This window comes from Martes martes (assembly GCF_963455335.1).
Source record: "Martes martes genome assembly, chromosome: X".
Classification (NCBI taxonomy): Eukaryota; Metazoa; Chordata; class Mammalia; order Carnivora; family Mustelidae; genus Martes; species Martes martes.
The window spans coordinates 43,399,120-43,423,252 of NC_137897.1; the positions used below are offsets into that span (position 1 = coordinate 43,399,120).

Here is a 24,133-nt window from a genome sequence, read left to right on the forward strand (position 1 = left end):
TGAGAAATCACTGAAATGCTTTAAGGAGAAAAAGGAAAGAAACAGATCTACCTTCATAAGATAAACCTAGCCTAAGAGATGAACTGGAAGGGGCCAGACTGGAGTCAGTAAGCCCAGTGAGGAAGCTGCTACATTAGTTCAGGGAAGGGATGAAGCTCAAGATGGAGCAGGCCCACTGAGGGTGGAACAAGGCTCAGCAAACATCAGATAGCCAATAACCATTAAAAATGCTCACCTGGAAGACAAGGAAGTTACGAGCTTTGATGAGAATGCCCAACTTCTCTAATTCCTCACTGTATTCGTGTAGCTGGACCACTTTGTTGTTGATCTTGTACTCAGAGGAACCCCCTACAAGACAGTGCATGAGTTGGCTGAAGGTCAGACCTCCCTCCTGTCCCAGCCAACTAGTCTAGTCACCTCCCAGCACCCAAGGGGAGCCTTCTGGCCAACCTCACCCACCAACAATGACACGGGCAAAGGTGCGATCCTCAGCACCCTCCTCAGAGTAGACCATGCTGACAAAGGCCCGGTTGGCAGCTGGCTTGCCCACAGGAGCTCCGTGGATCAGGTCCCTCAGCGTCTTTACTCGCAGGTTGCTGGTTTTCTCACCCAACACAAAGCTGATCGCATCCATGAGATTTGACTTACCTAAGGGAGTAGGGGGTAAAGCAAAGGAGGGGAAGTCAGGAAACACTGCTTTGCCCCACCAAAGCCTTGGTTCAACAGCTTAGAAAAACAGTCCCTATGCAGTTATTACCTAGAACAGTTAAAAACTAGAACCACAACTAAGGAAACAGCATATTCACACAATGGATTGTTCTACAACTTTTAATGACATGGGGAAACACCCACAATAGAAGAAATAAGCAGATATGAAAGTCAATATAGTCAATCTCAACCAAGTTTAAAAGTAAAAAACAACAAAACAAAACAAAACCAACCAAGAGCTGAGGGAAGGTAATAATGGGAAGTTGCTGTTTATTGAATACAATTTCAATTTTGCAAGATAAAAACGTTCAGATCAGTTGAACAATGTGAAGATACTTAACACGAGATCTACCTTCTGGTTTATGGGAAATATAGCAGGTAGAGGAACACAGTAAAGGATACCATAAGGAAATCCTAAGACAGAGATTCTGGAATGCTCTCCAAGACAACTAGCCTGACCCTTTCAAAAAGCCAATGTTTAGGGGCACCTGGGTGGCTCAGTCAGTTAAGCATCCAACTCTTGATTTCAGCTCAGGTCATGATCTTAGGGTTGTGAGATCAAGCCCCATGTCCCAGCCTGGCTTCCTCCCGCTTAGCAGGGAATCCACTTCTCTCCCTCCGCCCTGGCTCCCCTACACTCCCCCATGCACACATGCTCTCTCTCTCAAATAAATAAATACATCTTAAAAAAAAAAAAAAGGTCAATGTCTAAAAAGAAAGGTTTGGAGAACCACTCCAGAAAGCAATTACTGAGAAACAAGCAAAGGCAGTGCACAAACTTTGACTAGATTCTGGTTTCCCTTCAACAAAAGCAGCAGCAATAAAAGACATTTTGGGAAGCAATTAGGGAAGCTTGAAAACGAACTAGATAATTAGATAACAAGGAAATTAGTTTTCCCAGGTGTGATCATGGTCTAGTGGTGACACAGGAAAACAATGATTTTAGGAGTCAAATGCTGCATCCCTAGAAGTGAAATGTCATTAAGTATGCAACTTACTTTCAAATGATTAAACAAAAACACACATGTAGGTTTGAAAATTTTCATAATAAAAACTTGGGAAGAGGCAAAGGCATAGGAAAAAATACATGAAAATGTAAACTGTTACCAGGGGTTGCTTCCCAAATGGAAAATTTGGGGATTTTTTGGTAAAAGTCAGGGAAGGGAGTCTTTTTACTGTCTATCCTTTGGGATTCTTTTGAATTCTATATTGTGTGCATGTGTCAGCTATTCAAATAAATAGGATTTTTAACATTAAAAGTGGCTATCTTTGGGACACCTGGGTGGCTCAGTTGCTTAAGCGTCTGCCTTCAGCTCAGGTCATGATCCTGGGATCCTGGTCAGGGTCCTGGGATCGAGTACTGCATTGGGCTCCTTGCTCAGCACGGAACCTACTTCTCCCTCTGCCTGTTTCTGTGGCTTGTGCTGTCTCTCTCTCTGACAAATAAAATCTTAAAAAAAAAAAAAAAGAGCAGTTATCTTCTCAATAGTGGAGTCACAATTGTTACTGTCTTCATTTTAGGCTCAGGTAAAAATTTTTTAAATTCAGACTGGGCTGGGGGGTGGGGAACAAGCTAATCTCTAAATTCTATCTCAAGATTCTCCCTTAACATGTTATATGACCTTGAACTGAGGACCTAATTTCCCACACCTTTCTACCCAGCTATACAAATGGCAGCCTGGCTCCTTCCACAGAGGCAGTACAAGACAGTGATTAAGAGCTCGGGTTCTGGGGCACCTGGGTGGCTCAGTGGGTTAAAGCCTCTGCCTTCTGCTCAGGTCATGATCTCAGGGTCCTGGGACCAAGCCCCGCATGGGGTTCTCTGCTCAGCAGAGAGCCTGCTTCCTCCTCTCTCTCTGCCTGCCTCTCTGCCTACTTGTGATCTCTGTCAAATAAATAAATAAAATCTTAAAAAAAAAAAAAAAAAAAAGAGCTCAGGTTCTGGGGCACCTGGGTGGCTCAGTTGGTTACACATCTGCCTTCAGCTCAGGTCATGATCCCAGGGTCCTGGGACTGAGCCCCACATGGGGCTTCCTGCTCAGCAGGGAGTCTGCTTCTCCTTCTCCCTCTGCCCCCCCCCCGCCCCTCCCCGCTTGTGCCCTCTCTCTCTCTCCCTCTCAAGTAAATAAATAAAATCTTAAAAAAAAAAAAAGAGCTCACGTTCTAGGGGCGCCTGGGCTCATTTGGTTGAGTGTCCCACTTTTGATTTAGGCTTAAGTTGTGATCTTGGGGTGGTGGGATCGAATCCCGTGTCAGGGTCTGTGCTCAGTGCAGAATCGGCTTGTCCCTCTCCCTCTGCTCCCCACTCCCCCGCACCCACTCTCTCTCTCTCTCTCTCAAATAAGTAAAAAAAATCTTAAAAAAAAAAAAAGAGCTCGGATTCTAGTCCAATAGATCAGGTTTTTAGTTTCACTAATTCTTAGCTACCTTCCATTCCCTCAACTGGAAAATCTAAAAAAACGACTGATAGAGCCTTTAAAATAAAATTTAAAAAAATGCTTGGCACACAGTTCTCCATTGAAGTGGCAGAAGCACTCGCTTTGAAGTATGACAGGCACAGTTTCTGACCCTGGCTCTGAGAATCAGTTAGTGTGCAAGTGATCGTAACTGTTTGTGCCTCAGTCTTCCCACCTATAAAACCAAGATAATTAAATTCTCATTTCAAGAATTTAAATGTAAAAGGTTCCAGTAAATAAAGTACCTGACACACAGTGGTGCTCAATAAATGGCAGTCCAATCCTAACACAAGTCTGGACCCTTAGCTTCGCCTCCCTTATCAGAACAGTACTAACACAACAAGCAGACCAGGAGTCAGACTTTGAGGCATCCACTCCCAACCTCTGGGCTTTTCCCATGCTCTCCAGGATAGTAAGAACGTCTCACAACCAAAGCCCTCCCTACTAGCAACCATTCAATACAGTAAACATTTTTTAACATGCCTTATGAGCTGAACACTGATAAAATGTTTTAAGGAAAGTCTTCTTTGGGGGCACTCATAAAACGGTGATGAAAATACAAAAACATATCCCATGAATACAAGACAGAAAAAAATAAACTTTAACATGTACCAAGTGTCTACTGTGAGCCAGAGAAAAGTAATTCACTGAGGGTACCCAAGAAATGGCCTATGGAGGTGGGCACTGAAGAAGCTGGGGCTTTTCTTCAAAAAGACTAAGGGTCTTTTTGGAATAGCTGGGTATACAAATCTACCCATGCTGAGAGGAGTGGATGCCAAGAGGTGTATTCTGGCTCTTTCCACAGAGGCCACCACATCAAAATCCTAAGAAACTGGAGTGGAACCCCAAGCATTAGCCCTCGAGGTCAACGGTTCTCAAGCGTCTCAAGCGAGGTTCGGGGAAGCAGGGTGATTTGCCCCACCTCCCAGGAAACACTGGCAATGTCTGGAGACACTTCTGGTTGTCACACCTGAGGGGCAGGGGTGCTACCAAAGCCAAGGATACTGCTAAACATCCTACAACACACAGGACCAACCCCACAGCAAAGAATTATCTTTCTAGAAATATCAACAGTGCTGCTGTTGAGAAACCTAACTCTACAAAGAGCACCAAACTCCAGAGAAGGTTCATGAGTTTGAGATATGTCAGCAAGGGCAGTCCCTCCTCTCATGCTAGGAAATGATTTAGCTAGAACATCTCTGGGGTAGGGGAACACAGCAGGATTCCAAACAGACTGCTTGTGGGGGTAGATGGGAAGAATCCATAGTGTATTATTTACTTTAAAAAAAAAAAAAAAAGTAGGCAGCATGGAGCCCAACAGGGGGCTTGAACTGACCACCAAGACATAAAGACCAGAGCTGACATCAAGAGTTTAACCGCTACTTAACCAACTGAGTCACCCAGGCGCTCCAACAGCGTATCATTTAGGAGAGTTAAGGCAGGAAACAGGTTATTTGACCTATCCTGACCACCCTTCCCCCACCCCCCAGTTTTGTTGAGATATAACTCACATACAACATTGTATTAGTTTCAGGTATACAACATAATGATTCCATATTTGCATATATCAAGAAATGTTTACCACAGTAAGTTAACATCCATCACCTCACATAACAATTTTGTCCTTGTGATGAGAACTTTCAAGATCTATTCTCTCAGCAACTTTCAAATATACAATACAGTATCTACTGAAGGCTCTTTCTAAAGACCTCACCCAAGTCACTGTATCCCATCAACCTAATTCCCTGTATAGCATTTATCACAGCCCAAAACCGTCTTATTTTCTCCTTATTACTGTCTTTTCCCTCTGGAATGCAAGTCCCCTGAAAGTAAGGCTTACTCTACTCTCCGCTGTTTCCACAGCACTTTGAACAACTCCTTATAAAACAGTAAGCATTCAGTATATTTAGCGAGCGAATGAGGTCTTTAAATGGTTTCAGTGGTAACAAAGCAGGTATTTCGAACCACCCCCACCTCTAAAGATGGAGGTGGAGGGTGGATACCCCAAGCACTCCCTCCGGAGACCAGAGCGCTGGGTCAGAAATTCAAAAGTGCCGCCTCCGGAGAAAAGTTTAAAAAGGAGGAATTGGAGCATACCAATGCGAGGCGGGCGGGGGCGCTTAGCTGAGGGGAAAAGTATACCGCTGGGGACCGGAGGCCTTGGGAGGGCTACCAGCGGTCCCACACTTTCCGGGGAGTTCAAACAAGGCAGGGGAAGTAGCCAGACCCAGCAGGTCCGGCGGGGAACTGCCCGGCCCGCGGCCGGCGGACAAACTCCGGACGCGCCACTTTTGGCGGGAGGGGGCAGTGGGCGGGGTAACGTACAGTTCGGCCCGTACCACTCGCTCAGGGGCGGGGGCCGCGCAAAGAGCAGACAAGTGACACTTGGGGAAGAGGTTCGAGTCAGAGCACCCGAGCGGGAAAAGCGGGTTCGTCCTGAGCCCGCTCCGGAGGGAAAGGAACCTGTGAGGGTTCGCGACATTTCAGGTCGCACGGGCTGGGCTGTACTACTCTGCTACCGGATTAGGGGGTCCAGGCCGGGACGCGCGCAGGGCCGCAGCCTGGTTTATCTTACCAGAGCCATTGGGTCCAATGATGGCGGTGAACCTCTGAAACGGTCCGATAATCTGCCGACCCTTGTACGACTTAAAGTTCTCGATCTCAATCAGTTTCAGGAAACCCATGACGGCGACGGCGCCGGCGGCGGTACAAAAGGCCGCGCCGTACGCCCGGGAACTGGGGTAGCCCGCGCGGGAAACGCCGCAGTGCAGGCCGGGCTTACGACAAAGCTCGCGAGAATAAGTCCAGGCCTAACGGGATTTCCGGCTTCCGGCGAGAGCGGAACCAGGGGCGTGTCGTGGAGGTTTTGTTGATCCGTTGCCAGGGCGCGAGCTTAAAACGGGAGTTTGGGTCCCGCCCCCCTTTCTTGTTACGTGGCAACGCAAACCGCTGACCCTGCCTACCTAACCGTAGAGGAGGTAGCGACGGAGGATGCTGCCCCTTTTGGGATCGGATGAAGCAGGCGGGACTGGAGCCCACGCTTGCTGAGACAAGTCACAGCAGGGTTATGCCCTCCAGGGCAAGAGGAAGGTGGGAGCTTGGCTGAGTCTTTAGCCTGGCCGGTTGCAAGGTTCAAACAAGAACAGGGTCGGGGATTGGAAAGACCCCGGGGAGCGAGGGCTGTAAGGGAAGGAGGGGCCGGCGGGAGGATTTGGTGTTAGGGAAGCTCAGACCAAGTTGAGGATAAAGTAGGGTTGGAAGTGCAGTGGAATGGGCGTAAGGATCGGGTGCGGTGGGAAAGGGGCTGGGGTGAAAAGGGGGATGGAGTGTGAAGGGAGATGAGGGTACTCTGGAGTGGCAGGGACACGGGCTGGGGAAAGCTATGGCCATAGGTACTGCCTCTATCCCCTGTCTCCCTCCTTTTTCTCCAAGCAGAGTTCAGACACTGTTGCTGTAGCCTAACTATAGCCTTGGACCTGAGCCACCCAACCTAGGAGCTTCAAAATTGACAATCGTTGCTAAGCAAGGTATTTTGTGTGAACCCCCGGCAGTCAGTGTCCCTAAGCCACTGCTCTCCACCTCCATTCTCCTTCCTTTCTCGCCATTTTATCTCTCTCTTCTCATGCTTCATCCCCACCCCACTTCCTCCTCTCCATCCCCCTCTGGCCCCCTCCCTTGCTTTCCTCCTTCCCCTTCTCTTGCTCTCTGTTCTCCATTCCTGTCTACTACTCTGTTGGGTTCCTTCCCCTTTCCTTTTCTGCCTCTCCCCTGCCTACCCCCTCTCTACCCCCGCAGTCCCTTTTCCCTCTCTGTTCTCCATATTTTCTATCCTTCTCCTTCATACTTTTATCCCCCTATCTCCTTATACCACCTGCTCATTACAAGGTCATGGCCTTAGCAATCCAAGAAGCTTAAAATACCTGCCACATCTTCCCCATAATTGACCTTATATTGTGGTGACAAATGGAATGAGTTGGCTGGAGTTGGTGCTTAGACTTAGACGTGGAAAGGATCTGGTGGTTGCCACAGCCATTCCTGAAACCAGGTTTAAAATGGTTTAAAATGACATTTGGAGACTGGGAAGAGTCTAAAAGTCTAATGACAAGTCCAGGAATGTAAGAAAGCTTGGTCGATGGTATCTAGTAGAGGAACCATAAATGAATTCAACTGGGAAAAACAGTCACAATCAGGCTGGGGGGACAAAATGACCAAGGGACAGCAATCTCATATAATTGACAGGAACTAGTGTTCCATTTAAAAAGATGAGATGGAACTTGGAAAAAAATCAAATTGGATCCCTTCCTCTCACACTGTCTATAAAGTGCAATTCCAAATGGATTAAAAATTTAAATGAGAAAGGCCAAATTCTAGACATTTTCCAACAAACAGTGGAATATGACCTCAGGGGATTTCTTAAATAATGAAAACTCCTAAGCTTAAAGGAAAGGATCGCTGAATTTGACTACATTTAAATTCATCCAAATTACAGCATGAAGGAAGTGAAAAAATGGGTAGGTGCACACAGAAAACTTCTGGAGTATTGATAATGTTTTATTTTCTGGCTTCTGCAGAGGGTTCACAGGTGTTCATTTTGCTGTGCTTCATAACTTACATGAGTATTAACCATACTTTTTCTGTATCGACTGTTACCATAAAATAATAATAAAGTGAGGGGACACCTGACTGGCTCAGTCAGTAGAGCATGTTGACTCTTGATCTCAAGGTCACAAGTTCAGGCCCCACACTGGGCATAGAGCTTACTTTAAAATTAAATAAATAGGGGCACCTGGGTGGCTCAGTTGGTTAAGGGGCTGCCTTCAGCCCAGGTTATGGTCCCTGGGATAGAGGCCTGATTTGGGCTCCTTGCTCAGCAGGAGCTCTCCCTCTCCCTCTCCCTCTCCCTCTGCTTTCCACTCTCCCTGCTTGTCCTGTCTCTCTCCCTGTCAAATAAAAAAATAAAATATTTAAAAATAAATAAATAAATATTATTTTAAAAACAATGAAATGAAAAGACAAGTCACAAATTGGAGATGTTTACCACATTTATTTTTTAAAGATTTTATTTATTTATGTATTTATTTGTCAGAGAGAGAGAGAGAAAGCATGTGCCCAAGAGCACAGGCACAGGGAGGGGCAGAGGGAGAGGGAAAGGGAGAAGCAGTGCTGAGCAGAGAGCCCGACTTGGGGCTCAATCCCAGGCCCCCAGGATCACAACCCGAGTTGAAGGTAGGGACTTAACTGACTGAGCCACCCAGGTACCCCTATTTGCCACATTTAAACTAAGAAATGATTAGTATGTAGAATATATAACTCCTAAAATTAATAAGAAAAGGACAAGCAACTTGATTTAAAAATAAACAAAAGGTATTAATGAGCACTTCACAGAAGAGTAATAAAAAATGGTCAAACACACATGAAAAGATGTGCAATCTCACTAGCAATAATGATAATTCCAATAAAAATTGGTAATTATAATTTTAAACTCACCAATTGGCAAAAATTAAAATCTGCCATACCAAGTATTACTGAGGATGTGGAGCTACTGGAGTTTTTATACACTATGGTGAAAGTGTAAATTGGTAAAATCTCCTTGGAAAACAACGTTATCTTGTAAAGTCAAGTACGCTTATGCCCTGTGATTAGCACTTGCACTCCTAGGTATCTGCTAGAGAAACTTTCCCACCTGTATATATATTTCTTTAAATCTACAGGTTCTTTCTCCCTCTTTTGCGGTTAAAAAATAATAATAAACTGGGTTGTTTGTGCGGAGTCCTTGTCTCTCTTGAGCTTACTTCGGTCAGGTTTTCATCCCCACAACCCCACCAGAAATGTTTCTGTTAAGGTCATCAGCATCCCTCATGTTACTAAACCTGTCAGTTCTCAATCCTCATTTTAACATATCATCAGTTGCTCGCTCTCTCCCAAAAGCTTCTCAGACACCACACTCCTGGGTTTCCTCCCACCTCACCAGACACTCCACCTGTGTCTCCAGTGCTGACTCCTCCTCCTTTCCCCATCTTCCCTGGGGCATTCTTATCCACCATCTATGCTTACTCCCTTACAGATCTCTTACAGCTTTATAGCTTTAAATTCCTTTGTATCAGTCAAGATAAGTTAAATTATGCTGAGGTTACAGACAACCCCCAAATCTCAGCAGCTTAGAAAAACAAGGATTCTCACTCGTGCTTCTCGTCTGATGTGGGTTGGCTACATCTCTGCTCTATGTCATCATCCCAGAACCAAGACTGAAGGAGCAGCCCTTAGCTGGGCACTGCCAGTCTCATAGCAGAGAGTGAAGAGGAAAAAGGGGGCGAGGGGCAGTTACATAATGGCTCTTAGTTCTGTTTGGGAATAGCACATGTCAATTCTCCCACAGCAGAGGGCAAAACCAACCATTGAGGGCAATGAGATACGGATGCATAGCCTTCTGGTAGGAGAAGCAGCAGATCTTTTGGACTAACAATAAAATTCACTGTACCATCTGTCTGTTATCAGTGGCTATGTAATAGACCTCTCCAACTCAACACTTCCCAAACTGACCTCTTGATCCTACCCTCCCCCCGTCCCATCCCATACTGTTGTCCCTACACAGACTATTTAGTTGATAGCAGCTCCATCCCTCTGATTGCCCCAGCTCAAATCTTTGAAGTCATTCTTAATACTGTTTTCATACTGCACATCTGATCCATCAGGAAGTCCTATTGGCTCTACCTTCAAAATATATCCAGAATCTGACCACTTCTCATGATCTCTGTTGCTACTAACCTGATATGATTCACCATCATCTCTTGCCTGGACAGCTGCAAAAGCCTCCTGTCTGGTCTCCCTGCTTCTAGTCTTGCCTCTGGTCCCCTCAGTCTATTCACACAGTAGCCAGTCTATTAGACACCAGTCTGTTCACACAGCAGCCATCATTCCCATGCTCAAAACCCTCCAGTGGCTGCCATTTCTCTCAGAGTAAAAGCCACAGCCTTTAAAGTCCTACATGCTCTGTCCCCCCTATTATCTCTCTAATACCATTTCCTACCTACCTCTCCTCCACTCACTTGCCTCCCTATTGTTCACCTGAATGTGTGCCTTTTGTGTCCACCTTAAGGCCTTTGTACTTGTTCCTCTGCCTGGAGTGTTCTCTTCCTGGATATTTGCCTGGGTGACTCCTTCACCTTCAAGTATTTGCTCCAATATTACCTTTTCAATTATGTCTTCCCTGGTTTCCACATTGAAAATTGCAACCCTCCCCATTTCCTTGGTGCTTCCAAGTCCCTTTATTCTGCTCTATATTTTTCCCCATAGCACTTACCATCTTCTTACAAACTCTTTAATGTACTGTTTATTGTCTCTCTGACCCCACTAAAAAGTAACCTCCACAAAGACTCAGATTCTCTTCAGTTTCGTTCTTTGATGTCTCCCAGCTGCTTAAAGGAGTGTCTGACAGTAGGCACTCCATAAATATTTGCTAAATGATAGAATGAACATATGTGAAAAAAAGTAAGATGAAGAAAAATGCATACTGCATAATACATTATAAAGTTCCAAAATAAGAAAATGTTTCAAAATATTGTGTAGGGAGTCCTATACATACACAGTATATTTTCTTTTTTTACATTTATTAATTTTTTTAATTTAAATTCAATTAACATATAATATATTATTGGTTTCAGAGGTAGAGGTCAGTGATTCATCAGTCTTACATAATACCCAGTGCCCATTACATCACCCAGTTACCTCATCCCCCTACCTCCCTCCCTTCCAGTAAACCCTCAGTTCATAAATAGTATATTAATGCCTATGAGCAAGCAAATGTGAACATTCACACAGTGGTTATCTCTTAGGGTAAGGATGAGGGAGAAAAGACATAAGACACTTGATAATATTGATCAAGTTCTATTTCTTAAGTTGGGGAGTTGGTTCATGGGTGTCCTATCATGCTTCTTAACTTGCATATGGGTTATATATATTTTGCTCTATACATCAAATATTTCAGTTACAAAATGTTTTTTTTTTAAAGGATCAGGGGGTTGGGGGGTACGGTAACTGGATGATGGACATTAAAGAGGGCACCTGAGGTAATGAGCACTGAGTGTTAAATATGACTGACGAATCACTGACCTCTACCTCTGAAACCAATAATACATTATATGTTAATTGAATTTAAATTTTAAAAAACAATCAATAGTGGGCGCCTGGGTGGCTCAGTTGGTTGAGCGACTGCCTTCAGCTCAGGTCATGGTCCTGGAGTCCCGGGATCAGGTCCTCATCGGGTCCGCATAGGGCCCCCTGCTTGGCGGGAAGTCTGCTTCTCCCTCTGACCCTCCCCCTCTCATGCTCTCTCTGAAATAAATAATCTTTTAAAAAAAAGATAAAGGATTGGAACTAGCTATAGGAGGCGTTGAGGAATGGTATTCCGAACAAAGAAACACCATGTACAAAGGCCCTGAGATGGGAACAGTTGTTGTGTTGGAGGACTTGATAGGAGGCCAGTATGCCTGGAGGACTGTAAGTGAGGGAGACTGTGATGTGGGATGAATTGGAAAGGTGTGCAGGAGCCGGATCTTGAAACCCATGGTAAGGAGTTTGGATCTGATTCTAAGTGCAGTGGGAAGCCAGTGGAGGATTTTAAGCAGGTGAGAGACATGATCAGATTTATGTTTGCAAAAGTGTTTTTGGCTGTGGTTTTGGCTGGCTCACATTGCCAAAAGTGGGCTTTTCCCAAAATGAGAAAGAACACAGGCAAATGTAAGCCCTCTAGCCTTTCACGTGACTAGAGAATAAGTAACAAATAAAGGGGAAGTAGTGGTGCCATCTACTGGAATGGGGAAAACCGAACAGAGCATTACATGAACAGGGGAGAGTTGTAAATGAGCTTGAGACTTGGAAAGATGAGCAAGGGGCAGATCATGAAGACTTTTATAAATCTGGCAAAGGGGGTTAGACTTTATCTTGTAAACACCGGGGAGACATTTGCTTTAAAGCTTTTATTTACTTTTAAAAGATTTTATTTATTTATTAGAGAAAGCATGACCTGGGGTGGGAGGGCGGAGGAAGAGGGAGAAGCTGAGCAGGGAGCCCAACACTGGCAGGATCCCAGAACCCCGAGATCATGACCTGAGTTGAAGGCAGACACTTAACCAGCGGAGCCACCCAGACTCCCAGACACCCCTAATGCTGCTTTTAAAGGTTTTCGCTTTGGTTTTGTTTTGTTTTCAAGATTTTTTATTTTTGAGTGATCTCTACACCCAACATAGAGCTTGAACTTAAAACTGTGAGATCGAGAGTTGCAGGCTCCACTGACTGAGCCAGCCAGGTGCCCTGTTACTTTTAAAGTTTTTAAGTTGTGGTGTCCCATGGCCAGATTGGCTTTCAGAAAGATCACTGTCGTTGCTAGTGCAGATAAAAGAGTAGAGAAGGTAAAACTGGAGCAAGGGAAGCCACTGAGGCTCCTGAGAATACTGTCTGGCACCTGATTGTGAGGCCTGAATTAGGGTGGTGACAGCAAAGATGTAGGACAGAGATATATCAGGAAGTAAAATCAGTAGGAATCAATAACTGGTGTTACTGGTGCTGTAGGAAGAAAGGAATAGGAGTGGGGGTGTAGTCAAGGATGGTGGTCAGCACTGATTGGCTATTCCACCCCACCCTTGCTCCAGATGTACAAGGTAGACCTGTCCCCAGATCCCAAGGAGGTGGCAGCCATTGAGGCTAGAAGAAATCGAGAAAAAGAGCGACAGAGCCGATTCTTCAATGTGCGGACCCGAGTCATGGGGGTGAGTAGGCAATGGGGACTTTCTTAGGACCAGCGGTCATCTCACTCCTGCACCCAGAGAGGAATGTAGCAGTGTCTGTTATAGCCCTCATTGATTTAAGCAGGCCCTCCAGCTGGAAAGGAAGGAGACAGAGAGAAGGCATCCACTCCCAGGTGAGGGAAGGAAGGGGGCTGGGGATGCAGGGGAAGAGAGTGGGGAAGAGGAGCCAGTGACAGCTGACACTCTGCCAGTCAGCTCTGGGCTGAGTTCTCGAGAGACAGGTAACATGGAGCCAAAAGAAGTCTAAAGAATATTTGGTATTGTGTATGCCTACATGCTGTCTGGAAGGCCACATAAGAAACTCTTAACCAGGCTGAGCATCCGAGATGGGAGGGACTTACTCTTCACTAAACTGCATTCCCTATTACACTATCTTGAAATGTTTTAAAGGAATTACAATCAAAATAAAAGAAAATATTGATAGTTTAAGAAAAAATAGATTGCCAGGTAGGTGGATGGCAGAGGGGGGAGATGCAGCTCGGTATTCTGGAAAAGACGTCGTACCTATGCTCAAGGGCCAGGTCTGCTGTTTACTAGATTTGTGGCTTTGAATGAGTCACCTATCTTCTCTGAGCTCCAGGCTCCTCCTCAGTAAAATGAAGCTAAATAAAGGAAGTGTGAAAGTGAATATTAACATATGGTGGTGGCTCAGTGCCTGACACAAACAAGTAGTTGGCTGAGAGATGTGTGGTGTGATTGAGATCCGGTTGGCGAGCATTTCCTCAGGGTCCACTCTGGGCAGAGAACTGGGTTGGGCAGTAGGGGATAAAGGTGACTAAGGCCCAGGCTCTGCCCTTAATGTGCTCACAGTCTGGTGGAGGAGATCATCGACAGAGGCAAACCTCAATATAATGTGGACAGTGGGTCCTAGATTCTGTGGGAGTAGCTCCTGCCTAAGGAATCAGTAAGGTGAGACCTGAGGTGGTGTTGAAGGATGAATAGGAGTTTGGATTAAGAGAGGAAGAGAGTTCCAAGTGGAGGGAGCAGCTGGAGCAAAGGCTATTTGTTCCAAACAACGTCGGATGCACAGGAAACTGTAAGCCAGTAGCTCTGAGGGTGGGGCGGAGGAAGAAGGTACTGAGATAAGGCTGGAGACTGAGGCAGAGGCTAGACCAGTGAGGGGCTTACAAAACATGTTCAGGTGGTAGAACGTTATCCAGTAGGTACTGAGGATCTGTAGGAGGATTCTGAAGCGGGTAAGTTCTGAGCAGTTTGTGTTCGGGTATTCAAGGCCCACTGTTGGTCCCCTACCCTGATTTAGCTTGTTTCTTTGGGATCAGGTGGATGTCAAAGCCCTCAACAGCCAAGTGGAAGAGCGAAAGCTTCGAGAGGCAACAGAGCAGAGCAAAGAGGCAGCTTATGGTAAAAGCTCAAGGCTAAGGGCAAGCCAAGAAGGATAGTGTAAGGGCCTGAGTGGGCTGAGGTAGGGCAGTTCTGCCCTGGAGTGGGGCCTGAGGCCTGGGGTGTGGTGGGACAAACCAGATGGGCCTTGGGAGCAGAAGCCATGCTGAGTGGGCTTTGTCTCTCTGGTGGGGCCTTCTCCATGTTCCTGCCTACCACCCCCAGGTACCTACCAGGAACAGTATGATCTAGTAGCCCAGATGCTAGAGAAGGAAGAGGCAGAACGGACACGTCGGCTGAACAAGAAAGTCCAGGAATTTCGGGAGCAAAAGCAGCAGCTCAAGAATCGGCGAGAATTTGACCTTTGGGATCCTGGCCGACTCTGGATGGAGTTTCCAGCCCATCTTGGCCCCAGCGATCCCCCCTATGGCCCAGCCAGCTTGCAGTGCTTTGCTGGGGAGGACCTGGAGAGGGCCATGTGCCTGAAAATGCAGCAGGAGCAGTTCAGACACAGCCTGGAGAGGCAGCTGCAGGAGCAACAACAAGTCCAGGACGATGAGAAGTGCGCGGGTAAGTAGCTGTGCCCTCTACGCTGAGACCTGAGGCCTGGTAGGGAGTTGTTCTCAGCCAGGTTCAGGGCCCAGGGAGTGGGGAGGTCCAGTTACCCACAGAGCTGATGTGGAAAGGTTAGACTGAGCAGACCCCAAACTCCCCGACCTCCTTCAGTAACTGACAGTGTAGCCATTGGTACCCAGTCAGCCTGGAACTCCATTATGTGGAGGCAGCATAGTGAAAACAGACCTATCAGCTCTGCCACTTATCACCGGGTTTAGGCAAATGAATTTTCTTCTCAGTGCTTTAGCTTCCTCATCTTTAAGATGGGGATAATAATCCATGCCACACAGAGCTCATATGAGAATTAAATGAGACACTGTATGTAAAGCACAAACATCAGTGCTCAGTAACCAGGAGCTACTATCACCATGACACTGTGCAACCACATCCTCCTCTTCTGTTAGAGTAAGCCCTTCGAGGGCTAGGATCATCTCATCTATTTGCACTGCTCACCTTTCAAGTCATCCCTGTTGCAGCATCTTGTTCAGTTTGCCGCTTGTCAGAGATATCACTGATTTGGGAAGTATTTGTGGGATGTCTGTCTTTTCTCCAAAATGTCAGCTCACTAAAGGCAAACCGCATCTCTCATTTCCACTTCTGTATCCCAGCTGCCTCATACAGTGCCTACCACAGTGTCAGGAGCTCAGTAAATCATTGTTGAATGAACAATTAGGGAACAAAGTAAACAAGACAAGCACCCTGCCCTCCACGGTCCCATGGAACCATTACCCCTTCTAGAAAATCAGTTTAGAGAAAGAGGAAATGGACAAGTCATTCATCAGAAAATATGCTTTAACACTGGTAGGTGCTGTGACAGGTACTGTGACAGAAGAGTTTATAGGACATGGAGGGAACATCAGTATGGGGGTGGTCAATTCTAACAAGAAAAGGGAGGCATGGGGCGCCTGGGTGCCTCGGTGGGTTAAGCCTCTGCCTTCGGCTCAGGTCATGATCTCAGGGTCCTGGGATCAAGCCCCGCATCGGGCTCTCTGCTCAGCAGGGAGCCTGCTTCCTCCTCTCTCTCTCTCTCTCTCTCTCTCTCTCTCTCTCTGCCTGCCTCTCTGCCTACTTGTGATCTCTGTCAAATAAATAAATAAAATCTTAAAAAAAAAAAAAGAAAAGAAAAGGGAGGCAGGATAGGGGGGTGGCACAAGTCAGCTGTTAGAAACCAATTCGGAAAAGTTGGGTACAATTTTTCCAAGTCAGGGAGAGGGTCAAGAAAAGGTCATTCTAAGCAGAGGGGGAAGCAAGAGGTAGAGAACTGGGGCTGTGAATGGTCCAAGGGTTTAGGATGCATGAATAGTTTAGTGTTCGTGCAGCATAGGGTTGAGGGCTTGGAGGAAGAGAAGATGTGCAAGAGTTTTCTACACCAAACTAAGGAATTGTGACTTTATTGCATAGGCAGTGGTTAACCATTTAAGGGTTTTAAGCAGAGTGACAAGACCATTTCAATATTCAGTATATATTTAGCCACCTATTTTGTGCCTGGCACAGTGAACAAATAGAAAAATCCTTGCTGTCGTGGAGTTCACACTCTCCTGGGGACAGACAATAAACGAGGTAAAATAGTAAAATACACAGTGAACCCTTGAACAACACAGGTTTGAACTGCACAGGTCCACTTATATGTGGATTTTTAAAAATAAATATAATACTATAAACGTATTTTCTCTCCCCTATGGTTTTCTTTTTTTTCTTTTTTTCTTCTTTTTAAGATTTGGTTGGCTAAGCCCCACATTGTTCAAGGGTCAACTGTATAAGGTGGTTAAGATAGTTGCGCAGAAGAAAAATAAAGCATGAAACGGGGTACATGGGGACTTTGGGAGAGGGATGCACAATTGCCATTTTAAATAAGGAAAACCTCACTGAGGTAACCTTTGAATACAGATCTGAAGACAAAGAAGTGAGCAATGCGAACAATCAAGGGAAGAACTGTCCAAATAGAGGAAGTAGCTAGAACAAAGTCCCAGAGGAGGGAGAGAGGGTGTCTGGAATGTTTGGGGAATGGCAGTGGGGCCAGAGTAGCTGAAGTAGGCCAACTGAGGGGAAGAGTAATGGTAAATGAGGTCAGAGAGGTGAAGGGGCCAGATCCAGTAGGCCTTCCAGGCCATAGTGCAGACTTTGGCTTTTACGAGTGAGGTAGGAGCTATGGGACGGAGAGGGTGTTGTCCACTGGGGCCACGTGATTTGTGTTTTAGACACAAAACTTTGCCAGCTGTTGTGAGGACTGGATTAGAGGGGAAGACCAGAGACAAGGAGGTAAGATAGAAGACTGTTATAACCAGGAGGAGGCGGCCAACAGGCAGCCATGTTATCTCTATGATCCTACAGGGGTACATAACCAGTCTGGGCTACAGGGAGAGATCTGGAGGCCTGAGGCAGGGGAACAGTTTGCAAAGGAACAGAATGCTAAGCCTGGATGGAATGTGGGAAAGGGTGAGCAAATAATGCACTCTGTGAGGACCCCCACGATCCCTGCCTCTCCCTCCACCCACCCCCAGGCTGTGCTCTCTCAGGTGTCCCCTGCCCTGTGTTTTCAACATTTCCCCTTCCCCTGGTCCCTTCTGTGTCTGCTGTAAACATGCTTATGTCTAACCCCTCTTTAAAAAAATTAAAGCCTCCTTGCACCCCGTGACTCCTCTAGGTGCTGTGCGATAGCTGTCTCCCTTTACAGCCGTACGTGTTGAAAAATCTGCTTGTTTGCTGTCTTTTCTTCCTTTCCAGTCACACCTCAACTCCCTGGGAGATCTCCTTTCTCCCCACCCAACTTCACCGACACTATTCTTTGTGTTATCCAGTATAAGAGGCTTTTTTTTCCTAGTCGTTCCTCCTTGCCTGGACCTTTCTTGCTACACTTGACTCTGATCACATCCTTCTTGAGCCTCTCTTCCTTGGCTTCAGTACTAGTCCATTCTGCTCTTAGCTCTCTGACCATTCCCTCTGTGTCTGCCCTTTGTGGGCTTCTTTTCCTTTACACCTTTCTTCTTGAGACTTGGTCCCTGGCACACTGCTTTCCCTCCCCTGCACACTCACCTCAGGTGCCCCTGGCCCTCGTTCTGGTTTCAGCTGCCGTGTCACCACCTCTGCCTGCTGACCACCTTCAATTCAGCCTTCCTAAACAATTCATCCATGCTTCCAAGCCTGCTCTTCATTCTAGATCTTCTATTTCCAGTGGTGGCCACACCATGTACCCAGTCACCTGAGCCAGGACCCTGGGAAGCATCCAAATCTCTCTCTCTCCTTTACTCTCATCACATACTGCTAATGCAACCTTCTATATATTGGGCTTGCTTTGAGCCCTCCAAGATGCCTTCCTGACCTCCACGGTCTCCCACCAGCCTTACTGCATTCTATACTGGTCCCTGGGAGGAGCTTTCTAAAATACAAATCTAATTGTGTTGCCCCTTTGCTTAAAATCCTTCCATGTTCCCCATCACCTTTGGGGTGAGTTTCTGGCCCTTAGTCTGGCCCCTGCAGAGCTCCCTAGCCACTTGCATTTTATCCTCCAGCAAGAGCAGACTATTTGTAGTTTCAGATACAGACCATACTGTTTCTTGGTTTCCTTCATTCATTTGACAAATATTTACTGAGCACCTACTATGTGCCAGGCTCTGATCTAGGTTCTGGGCATGGGGGTGAATAAAACAGACAAAATCCCTGGACCAAGGAGGAGAGAGAAAGGCAATAGACAACATCAGTGAAATGTAGAGTATATTGGATGGTGACAGATGGTAGGGAGAAAAATAAATCAGGTAAGGGGGATAAATGTTGGGAACAGGAAGGTTGCAATTTTAGGTAGGAGAGACAGCAAAGGCCTCACCAAGGTGGCGATATCTGAGCAAGACCTGGGGGAAGCGAGAGAGCAGGAGCCAAGAATAGTGTTCATTACAAATCCCTGAGGCAGGAGTATTTGACATGATCTACAAACAGCAAGGACACCGGTATGGCTAGATGAAAACGTGGTTTGGCATGCCCTTTCCTCTCCCTTTCTATATGCAATGCACATTTCAAGGATCACCTCCTCCTGGAAGCCTTCCTCTCACCCAGCACTGAAAGCTCTCATAATGCCTGTATACACCTGTCATTGCCCTTCCCACACAGTGGTACCATCTTGCTTGGTCCATCTCCTTGCATCTTTCACTTAGGCACTTGAGAAATCCTTGTTGCTGCTACTCTGGCTATCCCTAAGCCCAAAGAATAACTCCTTCCACATCCCTACAATTAAGAAATTCCCCTCCCAAGCATACACATACACACATCCAAGCTTGTTGAATGGCTGAATGAGTGAACCAGGAATGGAGCAGGCAAGTATAGTGCCCTGGCCATATTTCTGTGTGTAGATATGCTTAATGACCAACTGCGCCTTGCCGTGGACATGCGGGCTGCCCAGCTGGCCAAGCTAGAGGAGTCCTGTCGCGTGGCTATGATGTCTGCTATGGCCAATGCCAACAAAGCCCAGGTATGGCCTGGGCCATTCAGTGCACCGGGCTCACCCAACCCCTTGAACAAAGTCATGGGGAACTTAGCCATGTCTTTGCCCACACCGCCTTTCTTGAATCAACACCAGCCCTCTCATCTACCGGAGGACGTCCCTTTTAACCTAAGGACCCTCTTAGTGCAGAAGATGCTCTTCCCCACATCCAGACTCAGGATGACCTCAAAGCAGAACATCACCCTTCCTTCCCCAGCCCCTCCGTCTAAGGGTTTCCAGAGGGCAAGGAAGTTCCCTGTCCGTTCCACCCCTCCCCCAGTCAGGTCATTTAAAGTCCAGGCAAGAGCTATTCCTTCTCTCCCAGAGATGGAGGAGAGTAGGGCAATGTCTTCCCCTCCCCTGTGACTGGGAGTTCCCTGAAGTTGGGTACCCTAATGCTCATATTTGGGGCCCCACCAGGCAGCCGCACTGGCTGAGCGTCAGCGCCATGAGCGTCAGCACGAACAGGAGGCCAACCTCATGGAGATCCAGAACCAGATCACCAGTGACCTACTGACTGAGAACCCCCAGGTTGCCCAGAACCCTGTGGCTCCCCACCGGGTCCTGCCCTATTGCTGGAAGGGCATGACTCCAGAGCAGAGAGCTGCCATCAGGAAAGACCAGGAGGTGCAACGCCATGAAAAGGAGGCACAGCATCAAGCCGACCAAGCACTGGATGCCAAATGGGAGAGCCAGGCCTTTCACCTGGCCCAGGCAGCAATGGAGCTAGAGGAGCAGGAGAGGGAACTTTGTGCTGAATTTCGAAGGGGGCTGGGCTCCTTCAATCAGCAGCTGGCTAAGGAGCAAAAAGCCCAGTGAGTTCTAGGGAGTGGCAATGTGGATGAATGCCGAGGGAGGGATGGGAAGGCTTAGGGAGAGAGGGAGAGCTCATCAGCTCATGCCTCTGACGCCTCTGTACTTCTTTCACAGGCAGAATTATCTGAATTCTATAATCTATACCAATCAACCTACGGCCCAGTACCACCTACAGTTCAACACCAGCAGCCGCTGAACCCAAGATGTTCATCTCTCTCTTCTCCCTCATCAAGCTCATGAAGGCTTGGAGTCAGGAGAATGCTGCAGGCCCCCTCCCCCAACCCCTTCTCCCACTATCCCTATACCTTTGACCCTAGGTAATAAAGTTATTCACTAAAATCAAGGCCATGTGCTGTCAAGGGACACTAAAAGTATGAGGTACTGCCTTTCCCACCCCACCCCTGGCTTGGAGCATCTTACCCTGTCAGTCTTCACCCATTCACCTTTCTTCCCCATGCCGGTTTCCCCAGCACACAGTGTTACGCCCTCCATGTGAGAAATAAGAGACTTTATTAGGTACAGAGTGTGATAGCTAGGCAGTTACAAGATGGCTGTGGGACTTCCTCCCAGGTTGCTGTAAAGTACTCCAAGGGAAGCAAGGAATGAAGAGCGTGTGCTTTCTCTGCCCTCTCCCTTCAAGGCTGCATGCGGATGGCCCCATCCAGCCGGATGACCTCTCCATTGATGAATGGGTTCTCAATGATAGCTTGTACCAGATGAGCATACTCAGCGGGATCACCCAGTCGGCTGGGGAAGGGCACCTGGCTGGCTAAGAAGTTGCGCACTTTTTCTGGGAGGGTGGTGAGCAGCGGGGTGCCAAACAGGCCTAGATAAGATAGTCAGAGTCAGAGGCCCACCCTTCCTTTCACACTTACCTGGTCCCTCTTCACCTCAGCTCTACCTATGGTACTTCCCGATGCCCAGAAATGGAAGGCTGTTGCTGCTGAGCTAGTAGATAGTTTCCCCTCTCAAACGCCCATGAATCCTACCCAAACCCAGGTGTGGCAGGGAGGGAAAACCTCTACCTGGAGCAATGGTCATCACTCGGATGCCCATGGGAGCCAGATCCCGAGCAATGGGCAGGGTCATGCCCACTATGCCCCCCTTGGAAGCAGAGTATGCAGCTTGTCCAACCTGGAGAAGGAGTAGAGGTCATACATGGAAGGGCCCTAATAAGTCACCAAGGAGGCACAAATCTTGCCCTTGCCCACACACCTGGCCCTCAAAGGCAGCCACGCTGGCAGTGTTGATGATGACCCCACGTTGGCCTCCCTGGTCTGGTTGGTTCTGGCTCATCTCACTGGCCACCAGGCGGATCACATTGAAGGTGCCCAGGAGATTCACCTGAAAGACCAGCAGAGACATGCTGTAGGACCTTTTGTCCCCTAAAAACTTTGGAGGCACCCACAGCCAAATACCTTTTACTCACACCCCTGGGGAACCTCCAAGACCTTACATTAAGAACTCGCTGGAAGTCCTCCAAGGAATGGGCCTGATTCTTCTTTAAGTTGTATGTCTTCATGGCCACTGCAATGCCTGCACAGTTGACTGCCACATCCACACGGCCAAACTTTTCTTTAGCTAGAGTCAGGGCTGCTTGCACGTCCTTCTCTGAGGTCACCTTCAAAGGGAGAGGTGGAGAAGGTATTCATCTCCCAGCACACACACTCACCACTAAACCTGGGCAAGGGAAGAGCAGGTCTAGTCTCTGAGTAACTTGTGTAAGCAAGGAGGAGGCCAAAAGAAAACATAAGAATGGGGCAAAAGTGAAAATGTTAGGTGCCATAGTGCTCAAAACTGTTTTCAAACCTATACCCTCTTTTGATAAATTCACATGCCCCTGGAAATTTCTGTGGACCAGAGCAGTTTCAAGAATTATTGATATGATGATAAACTAGCTTTTTTATACCTCTATCCGCTAAGGTGATTTCATCCAGTTTTTACTTTCTGTAGTTTGTTTTGTGAAAAGTTTTTCAACTTTGTAAATATAAAATTACAGGGCACAATATGCATTTTCAAACTATCCATACCCCCTCGGAGAGATTCTGATATATCCAGTTCCCATTCCCACTGCTGTGGATCCAGGCTTTGTACATTTCTTATTGTAGGTGCTCCCACAGTGCTGGACGAATGGCTCAGGCCAAAAGGGACAAGGAGATGGGTCCACCAACCACACAGATATCACCCTTAGGGAAGGAGGACACCACGGGTTCCCAGGTCAGTTTTGGCGACCTCATACCCACACTTACATCAGCTGGGGCAAAGGCGCAGCTCTTCCCTAACTTATTGGCTTGGACCTCCCCATCAGAGTTGGGCAGGTCTACAAGCACAGCAGTGGCCCCTTGCCCCACCAGTCGCTCTGCTGTGGCCAGACCTAGACCAGAGGCTCCTCCGGTTATTAGAGCAACCAGGCCCTGTGAAGAAAGGATCGGTCAACGGTACACCGTGTAGACCACCCCCACTCTTTCATCTGCCTGTTCTCCAAGCTTCTGCGACGGAAGTTCCTGTGTTCTCCAGGCTTCGGCGACGGCGGTGTGACCCAGTTGTGTTTCCTCTCCTTCAGGACAGGACCTCTGGTGTCTCACCCCCAGACAGCCCACCCAGTCACCCCACACACATGTGCCGCGGAGAGTTGACCTTCACCTCCCGAGCCCAACCGCCGCACTACCAAGCCTACATAAATGTGACCCTTTCGCCCGGCACCGAGCTCTTCCCCCCAGATCCATGGCCGCGTTCCAGCTGGCGCGGCGGAGCAGCCAGGAGGAACGAAGTCCCCACTACCTTGACGCTCTGACACGCCGCAGCCATCTTGCTCCGAACTCTCCGCGGGCGGGACGGGCAGGCGGGCGCTGATTGGCCAAGGCAGAGGAGGGCGGTGGGGAGGGCGAGGGGGCGGGCCGCGGAGCAAGACTTCGGGGCGTGGCGTCGGCAGCAAGCGTCCCCCGCGGAGAGAGCGAGCCCCCCCCCAAGGTGTCTCCCGAGTTACTTCACCTGGAAAAGAACCGGATTTCCGCATCTCAGTATCAGCCACACTCTCCGCCTGACTCTCTAGCTGTTGTCTGGGCAGGCGGCCAACTCCGCGGGGGTGTAGGTGGACAGGAGATTGAGAGTTTTCCTTAATCCGCAGAAAAAGCCTTCATTCAAGCATAAATATGTGAGAGTCGTATTCCAGGCCGTGTGCGGGTCACTGGGGATACCAAGGGGAATACTAAAAGGTTCATGTTTTCCAGCAGGACACAGTTCAGTTGGAGGAAAAGATAATTACAGTACAGACACAGAGAAAGAAAGGGACAGAGAACAAGATTCTGAGACATAGACAGACATAGATATCCAAAGATGGAGATTCTGAGAGCCACCAAAGGGAACTATGTGAAGGAAGAGATTGAGAGGAGCAGAGATGCCAGGCAGGATCACAGAGATGGGGGTGTGGAGCGCCACTAAGACAGAGAAGCTGGGGCGCCGGGTGGTTCAGTGGGTTAAGCCTATGCCTTCTGCTCAGGTCATGATCTCAGGGTCCTGGGATGGAGCCCCACTCTGGGCTCTCTGCTCAGCAGGGAGCCTGCTTTCCCCTCTCTCTCTGCCTCAGCCTCTCTGCCTACATGTGACTTCTCTGTCAAATAAATAAAAAAAATCTTAAAAAGAGAGAGACAGAGAAGCTAGGAGACAGACATTCTGAGACAGACATTCTTAAGAAGCACAAGCCCAGAGAGGAATAAACAGAGAAGCAAAAACATCTTTCATCAGCTCAGTCTCTTCTATTGTCCTCTATCTGTGTCAAACCTATTTTAAATTCCAGAGCCCAAATCACACATTGCTGAGTGGACCTCAACCAGACACTGTCATGTTAGACCCAGGTCTTTAGTCATCCTAGAACATCTTTCAGCCAGCATCCCAATTAGAATCTTGAGCCCACCTTATCTACC

The 24,133-nt window shown here is 47.6% G+C and overlaps 3 protein-coding genes across 4 annotated transcripts in view; 1 reads left to right on the forward strand and 2 right to left on the reverse strand.

The window, feature by feature from the left end:
• The window catches only part of SMC1A (structural maintenance of chromosomes 1A), a 34,896-nt gene extending 28,938 nt beyond the window's left edge, over positions 1 to 5,958 (reverse strand). The window contains exons 1-3 of the mRNA XM_080794803.1: positions 5,740 to 5,958; positions 460 to 648; positions 236 to 348 (exon numbers count right to left, since the gene is read on the reverse strand). Coding sequence (XP_080650929.1) covers positions 236 to 348; positions 460 to 648; positions 5,740 to 5,848 — 411 coding nt within the window. The 5' untranslated portion in view covers positions 5,849 to 5,958. The remainder of the gene's footprint in view (positions 1 to 235; positions 349 to 459; positions 649 to 5,739) is intronic.
• A 60-nt stretch (positions 5,959 to 6,018) lies between these two features.
• Positions 6,019 to 20,545, forward strand: RIBC1 (RIB43A domain with coiled-coils 1). Its single transcript, XM_080831286.1, has 8 exons — positions 6,019 to 6,254; positions 6,600 to 6,691; positions 12,812 to 12,928; positions 14,248 to 14,329; positions 14,534 to 14,878; positions 19,264 to 19,382; positions 19,815 to 20,209; positions 20,325 to 20,545. The coding sequence occupies exons 3-8, from the start codon at positions 12,812 to 12,814 to the stop codon at positions 20,404 to 20,406; spliced, it is 1,140 nt and encodes a 379-aa protein (XP_080687412.1). The 5' UTR covers positions 6,019 to 6,254; positions 6,600 to 6,691; the 3' UTR covers positions 20,407 to 20,545.
• Positions 20,546 to 20,701: 156 nt separating this feature from the next.
• HSD17B10 (hydroxysteroid 17-beta dehydrogenase 10) lies at positions 20,702 to 23,248 on the reverse strand. 2 transcript variants are annotated; one of them, XM_080794875.1, is made up of 6 exons: positions 22,992 to 23,248; positions 22,460 to 22,624; positions 21,667 to 21,831; positions 21,426 to 21,554; positions 21,236 to 21,344; positions 20,702 to 21,036 (listed from the first exon to the last, which is right to left on the reverse strand). In XM_080794875.1, the coding sequence occupies exons 1-6, from the start codon at positions 23,016 to 23,018 to the stop codon at positions 20,846 to 20,848; spliced, it is 786 nt and encodes a 261-aa protein (XP_080651001.1). In that variant the 5' UTR covers positions 23,019 to 23,248; the 3' UTR covers positions 20,702 to 20,845. The 2 variants fall into 2 exon arrangements, with proteins under 2 accessions (XP_080651001.1, XP_080651002.1); XM_080794876.1 differs by lacking the exon at positions 22,460 to 22,624 and having other exon boundaries at positions 22,992 to 23,210.
• Positions 23,249 to 24,133: the final 885 nt, after the last annotated feature.